Genomic DNA, 7959 nt, shown 5'->3' with positions numbered 1-7959 from the left:
TCAGCAAGGTCCATTATACAGCAATGTGTTCTATAATTGATTACAGAAATACAGGATACGCAAGGTCCATGATACAGCAAGTCCATGATACAGCAAGATACAGGTACAGCAGGTCCATGTACAGCAAAGGTCCATGATACAGCAAGATACAGCGATACAGCAAGGTCCGTGTTACAGCAAGTCCTGTACAGCAAGTCCATGATACAGAAGTCCATGATACAGCAAGTACAGGATACAAAGCAAGTCATATACAGCAAGGTCATGATACAGCAAGGTCCATGATACAGCAAGATACAGGATACAGCAAGGTCATGTTACAGCAGGTCCATGTCTAGCAAGTCCATGTAATCATTAATTGTCAATCCTACGATTTATTCTATGTCATCTACTCTTTACTACGTCTAATTGTGTCCGTCTTGACTCTGTAGTATACAGCAAGTCCATTTTGATACAGCAAGGTCCATGTTTTAATACAGTTCACATTGGCTTCTCATTATGTATAGCATAGATACGATGATTTACCAGCAAGGTCCATAAAAATAAATTTATTAATCAGAGCAATGTTCATAGATTACGAGCATCTTATCTTATTGTTACTTCTATATCTTTCCCATATAGCAAGATACATCGATACAGGCAGGCCGAGGATACGAGCAAGGTCCATGTTCTGCTTAGTATTTACATGAATACTACTCACATGCAATTGGTTCTCATCCCATTATCTTACAGCAGCATGTTCTCATCTCTCATACAGCAAGGTCCATTGCTATATAGCAAGATAACATGATCACCATCTCAATCTTTGGTTCATGATACAGCAAGGTCCTGATCTACTACGCCAAGGGTTCCTGTTATAGCAAGATACATGACTTACAGCAAGGTCCATGATACAGACAATGGTACATGATACAGTCAAGGTCCGTAGACTACAGCAAGGATACGACCGCAGTTTACAGCAACGCGTCCTTGTTATCCCAGTGTTGTCATTTAGCCAATGGATAGTGCCATCTCCATATCAAGCATTCTTCGATGGCTACAAGTCCGTGATTGCTTACGGATCTGGTAGTTCATTTATACGCAAGTGTCTAAACCAACCCCTTTAGTTATTCTTGGACCTAATTCCAACCGCTGAGAATACACCCTTTATGGATGTGTCTGCCTACTCTACACTACATCACATGTTTGACCACATCTAGATACTATTCACATATAACTCACACAAGCGCCAGATGATTTGTAAATATAATGTCAGTGAAAGGACACTCGTCCCTTCTTGATAATTTTTTCTTACTCCTTGAGACAATGTGTTTAATGTTCGGCCAACAACGCTCAGGTATTATTCCACACTCTTTCTCTCTAGGATATCAACTTCTGCTCTATGCTCTCCAGCTCCTCTTACCTACCGTCTCCCTTGTGTGAATGTTGACTCTGTTTCAATTTGCATTACTTCTACCTATCTCACTGTGGTGCTCTTGTCATGCGGCTAAGCCGAGCTACTCTCTCCTTAATAATTCTCTACGCGTTTATCATTCCACTCCTAGTCGTCCGGCAATTCCACAGTTGATCCTTAATATGTCCTTTTCATATAACCCGTTCTCAGAGATGTCTTACTCTTGCCTACGAGACCATGAAGAGCACCTCTATCAGATCATGTATTCATTTATCAGCTCTCCCTTATTCTTACATCTGCGTTTATTGCCTAACAATTTTGCTCATTCCCTGTAGTCGCTAAAGACTTCCTTATCTGTGTACACTACTGTCCGATGCTCATCTTCCTTCTTTTATATAGTCTTGTAATAATGTTATTCTGTCATAACTCCTAGCCTCCCTTTATAGCTCTCAACTCCATCTCGCATTACACTCTCTTAAACAGTATTTCTTAAACCTCTTACTCGTCTTTAAACATCGACGCTCTGCAGCTTCTCTCCTCGTGCACTATCCCCAAATAACCTCTGATACATTAGATTCTCTCACATTCCTATTATTCTTCAATATCTGATTGCCTTAGACTCTATTGTTTTCGATACTTACGCTACCGTGTCTGCAGATTGGAGCTACCAGCCAATGTCTCTATTTCTTGATCTCACTTACATCGTTCATCCTTATATTACCCTCTGCTTGAGTTCATATTAGTACTGTCTATATTCTCCTCCATTATTTATATCCTTACAGCATATACGATATTCCCTCCCTCCCTTTATCGATCATAATATCATCGTAGCTCTACCCACTATATTATTGGTCTCATGATCTCACATGCACGCAATAATCATATAACTTTGCTTCACTCCTTGTGATATATCTCTTCTCTTGTCTTCTCTCATTTCAATTTCATAGAGCCATTCCTCAATTTGTGATCCTGTATTACTCTACTACTCCACAATTTCTTTACTATCTAATGTATCTTTGGTACTTTTCTCTCTTTTTCACTTTTATTCAATTCACTCTCCCACTTCCATATTCTTATTATCTACCTATCTTTCTCTTTGATATATACGACCTCTTTTAACTTACACTTAGTATTATAGTCTCACTACAATATTCTCATCTTTTACTGAATTCTGCGACATACCGCCCTTCTCCTCTATGTCCATACACCTTCCTATTTCTTGCATCAATAGCTCTTAGAGGTATTCCTTCGTTTTCTATTATATCCAATAATTTTGTCCTATCTCTCACTTCCACATTGACTCCACCTATCTGTGTATCACGTGAACAATCTAATTCGGTAGTAATATATCACCACCTACTATTACACTCGCTCCCACAACCTGTCGTGATTATACTCTCAATAGCTTAGTGATCTCTCAAAATTCTAATGTTTATCTACTTCATTACGTCTTTCGTCTTCTATCTTTCAGGTCTACTCTCTGCAATCTACTTACTCCTATATCAGATTATCCCAATATCTCGCTTTATCTATTCACTACACCAGTTCTCTTAACTTACTAGCATATGCGCTCTCTCTATTCATCTACCAATTGTACGCTCAACTCTCCATTGCCTGCGAACTATTCATGCTCTATGGCAGTTTCTATTATAAGAATTTTCTATGTTCAGAATTTAGCCCTCCATAAATAAATGTTCTTTTTCTTCTACTCCTACCTTCTCACGATGTTGCACCCTGAATAGGGTAAATACCTTACGCCCTCTCTCCTACAATGATCAATTCTTTCAACTTCCTCCGTCAAGTCTTTATCGTAACTGCATCTCTCCATACTTCCTTCTTTATCAATTCTCATATTTATATTTAATAATCCAAAATCATATTGTATTTTATAATTTAATACCTTCTTCCATAGTGATATTGCTTTATCCATTCACTACATGGCAGCTTTCCGTCTGTCATCTATCACATTACATTTTTTACTCATCGAATCCTCGCTGTTCCTAATCTAGGCTAATGCCACTACTAAATATTGTCTTTTCTCAATCACATAAATTCTATCTTACTATCTTTCACTCAGTGTCAGTATCTATAATCATTCATCAATATCCACTTATACTCTCATCTCTGACAACGTAACTACCTACCTTTTTTACTATCTCGTACAAGCGTCGACGTTTCTCCTCTCCTGAGTTGTCACATCTTCACACAATAACTGCGCATACTAACAAATTCCCATACTCCTGCACCCGGCCTTCCTATTAATGGCATCATATTCTAAAACTCGACTATACTATCTGGCGTAATCAGACCTATGCGTAACTTTATTCTCCTCTTTGCCTCATTTCTTATCTTTCTACTACTACACTATGCATCTCCTGCACAAATCAGCCGCAGGAATTGCTCCTGACCTTGCAAACAAGTGAGTACTTCGAGCTTCGAGTGCTGTCTTCGCTTGAGCTGCTCCGAAGCACGGTCTGTTGTGGGGTAGTTAGAGCCACGACGCCTACACCTATGGCAAAACGCTAAAACCCCGAGAAAATAAAGCACTCTATCTTGCGTAGATAGTTGTGTCTACATCCTCTAGTCGCATCATCCCTGTACGCAGCCCTCTCAGTAGCGAGCAAAAACATGAGACTTCCTTGAGATAGCCTTTACACCAATCTGTTGTTTAAAGCCGACCTATAACCCACTGAAGACCCGCCCGCCGCCTTAGATCTCAGTACAGCCAGAGCTGCCCTGTTCTAATTCCCCTGCCGGGACTATCCTGCCCAGTGTAAAAACCCCACCCAGCTGTATCGTTACTTGCTCATGTTCCCGGTTACGGTTTCACGAGTAGGACGGCCTTCCCGAACCTCCGGGTGTGAAACAATAAACGTGAGTGCAATTTTCCTGGACACGTAATGATCGTACCGTGGAGCCGCGACAGCGCTTCCGGTAGAACCCAGATGGCCCAGGGGGTTTAACTCCGACCCTTGGCCCTGGCGACCGACAATTCTCATCGCAAAGGAGGCGAAGGCCTTACCGCAGGCCCTCTGTACCTTGCCCCATTTTTCTCTGTCCTTTCCTCTCCCTGGCAACCACGTCAATCGCAGTGAGTAAGCTGCCTCCCTGCGTCACGAGCTGGGAAACCTCGGGTCCGGAACTCCAGTTAAAGTGAAAAAGCTTCTACAGTTACTGTGGCGTAACGGCCCATATATGGCCCCACTCGCGGCACTGTTCCCGGATTGCTTGCCGCACTCAGTGAGAGTTATCTCTTCCGGTATAAGAGCATGCCGGGCCCGCAGGAGTGGGTTCCGACGCGCGCAGAAACATCTTATGTACAAAAATAAGTTTAAAAAAAAGATAAGTTACATAAACAACAGCTAAAAAGAACGGAACCCGATAAACTAGCCCACCCAGTCTTGTTAGGTCCGAGCACGTAATTAGATATACACTCCTCTCCCACTGGGCCATTCCTACACTCTGGAATATCCTTTAAGCCTCCGAGCCCGACTGCCAATATGTGTGGGTTGACCGTCATTATATCACTCGGTCCATAAAACAACCACAAGCCACATCTTGGTAACTATATGTATATGTCGAGATAATAGTAACTAACGCACCCAATCTAGTCCACGACCTGCTGTGAGTGAGTAAATAAACTTTGATATATAATTGTGTTGTGATGAAAATACGCCTTTAATGGTACAATAAACAAGTTCTAAACGCGGTCATAACCCCTCTTTAGCCGAGAACAATAATATATTATTTTATTTCATTAAAGGTCTGTATATCATCCCATTGGTTATATGGTACAGTCGGCTGTGCCATCACCCCCCACAAAACACACACCATACAGGTGGCTGGCTTGTTCTCTGCCCACCGTCGTACGCACACGAAGACGTCCTGATCGCCTGTGTGGACATGGCTCTTCGAACTCGAGGATAGCGCGCTCCCGACCGCCGGACGGTTCAGAACTGCGAGCGAAGTTGCATGACCCCTGCCGACCATGCCTCGCGTTAGCCCATGACGACTAGAGAAGTAGCCGGTCAGAGTCCGCGTCTGGCGAGACCGGGCTCTGACATTCTCCCCGGGCATCACAGATGATCCAGACCGTTGTCTGCCTCGTCAGCGTCCCCGCGACCGCCAAGACAACTTCTGCAAGGACCGGAGAGAGCTATGATTATTGACTGTACTATCCAGTATAGATTTTAGAATAACCTTTATTTGTCCTGTTCTCATGGAGAAAAGGGTGCAACACACGGACCGGCCAAACTGAGTGTGCACACGACCAGTCTTCAGGTGGTACGATCCATAATACATTTATACATCAAGATGGCCATACGAGTGCCTGGGCGAGCGACGAACAAAGAAAAAACCAACCACAAGATACTGAAACCAACGGAAACACGGACCTTAGTGTAACAAGCGTGGTGTTGTAGCAAACACGTCTTTGGTTGCCTAGGCAACGCACCCCTCCCAACAGCAGGAGCACATCAGTCCGGAGCGGAGGAGACGAGAAAATGTGTGTCTTAAAAAAACCAATTTGAATGGTTATTACGATGACCGCGACTCATTTGGCTGACCAATATTTTATTTATTTTTATTTACCCTTTACTTAGCCGTCATCCAAAATCCCATGWCCGTCACAGCCATCGGCGTGGGTGTGTAGTGTGTGTATACGTTGTTTGGGAATGATATCCTTTTCTTTCTTTTTTTACGTTCAATAGTCTCCAAGTGAAAAGATGGTGTTGGTTCCACCCAGAGGCTAGGAACACATTCAATATTAGACATGTAATACAGCRTACCTAGCAACATGGATGTGCTGAYGACARTCAAAACAGAACAGTGAAGATGTCATTTTATCTGATTAGCATTAATAAATACATGTCTGACTAGCTACTGTTGTTTTGCCATCCAGGTGACCAATGCCTTCGTCACCATCCACGTCCGAGACTACAACGACAACCAACCSACCATGACCATCATCTTCCTCAGCGAAGACGGCTCGCCGCGTATCTCCGAAGGCGCCCAGCCCGGCCAGTACGTGGCACGCATCTCGGTGACCGACCCCGACTACGGAGAATACGCTAACGTTAACGTTTCGCTCGAGGGAGGGGATGGGAAGTTCGCCCTGACCACCAAGGACAGTATTATCTATCTGATCTGTGTGGACCAGGTGTTGGACCGCGAGGAGAGGGACACGTACGAGCTGAGAGTGATGGCAACAGACGCAGGCACCCCTCCTCTCAGGGCTGAGTCGTCCTTTACTATCCAGGTCACTGATGTGAATGATAATCCACCACTCTTCGACCAGCAGGCTTACAAACAGACCATCCCGGAGGTCGTCTACCCAGGATCCTTTGTGCTCCAGGTGACGGCCCGGGATAAGGACCAGGGGCCCAATGGGGACATCCGATACAGCCTCCTCAAAGACAAAAAGAGCCACTCCGATTGGTTCTCCATCGACCCAGTGACGGGGATCATCACCACGGCGATGGCACTGGATTATGAGTCGGAGCCAGCGCCCAGCGTGACGGTGGTTGCCACGGACAACGGGCGGCCTCCTATGTCGTCGACGGCGAGGGTTGCCGTGGTGCTGCAGGATGTAAACGATAACGAGCCGGTGTTCCCTAGTAACTTCTACAACGTTACGATCAAGGAGAATACAGCAGTCGGGACCTGCTTCTTAGAGGTAGGAACAGCTCTGTCTGTCTGTCTGTCTGTCTGTTTTCTCTCTGTCTATCTCTCACTGCTATCTTGTTGTTCTTCCTGTGGATAAATTGAGCATTATAATAAGAGCAGCAGCTGTGATGTGTGTGTAACAGGAATATATATGAGTATGTGTATGTGTGTGTGTGTGTGTGTGTGTGGACGAGTGAGTGCATGAGTGCTAAGGTGTGGAGAATCAGAGCAGGTGTTCAGCAGTCTGATGGCTTGTAGATACCAACAGGCTCAGAGACAGTTCCTATCAGACCTCAAGTGTTCAGCAGTCTGATGGTTTGTAGATAGAAACTGTCTCTGAGCCTGTTGGTATCAGACCTCGTGCTCCGATACATCTTCCCAACATTAAGGGTGAGAACAGCTCGTGACTGGAGTGTGTGTGGTCCTTGGKGATGCTGCGGGCCTTCCTCAGGCATAGTTTAGATTAGATATCTTGGATGGGTGGGAGAACGTTCCCGGTGATTTACTGGGCTGTCTTCACCACCCGCTGGAGGGCCTTGCGGTCGTGGACGGAGCAATTCCTGTACCGGGCCTTGATGCAACAGGTCAGGACGCTCTCGACGGTGCAGCGGTAGTATTTGGAAAGGACTCGGGGCTTCATGACGAAATTCTTCAGCTGCCTTGACGGTAGGAGTAGAGTGGTTGGAGGAAACACTAGTAGAACTTACTGTATGGGAGGAGAGAGAGAGACGCGATAGAGAGAGATAGAGAGAGATATGTGCTCACTTGCCCACAAAAATGAGGTGGAAACTGAGCTGCACTTCCTAACCTCTGCCCAATGTATGACCATATTAGAGAGACATATTTCCTCAGATTACAGAATCCACAAGAATTCGGAAAACAAATCCAATTTTGATAAACTCCCA

At 44.5% G+C, this 7959-nt stretch overlaps 1 protein-coding gene across 1 annotated transcript in view; it reads left to right on the top strand.

Moving 5' to 3' along the window:
- The window catches only part of LOC112075543 (protocadherin-16-like), an 11243-nt gene extending 4007 nt beyond the window's left edge, over positions 1-7236 (top strand). The window contains exon 3 of the mRNA XM_024142529.2: positions 6291-7236. Coding sequence (XP_023998297.2) covers positions 6291-7151 — 861 coding nt within the window. The 3' untranslated portion in view covers positions 7152-7236. The remainder of the gene's footprint in view (positions 1-6290) is intronic.
- Positions 7237-7959: the final 723 nt, after the last annotated feature.

Source organism: Salvelinus sp. IW2-2015, unplaced genomic scaffold (assembly GCF_002910315.2).
Source record: "Salvelinus sp. IW2-2015 unplaced genomic scaffold, ASM291031v2 Un_scaffold3230, whole genome shotgun sequence".
NCBI lineage: Eukaryota > Metazoa > Chordata > Actinopteri > Salmoniformes > Salmonidae > Salvelinus > Salvelinus sp. IW2-2015.
Note: the sequence above shows the minus strand (reverse complement) of the source record. Positions and strands in the feature narration are given on the sequence as shown.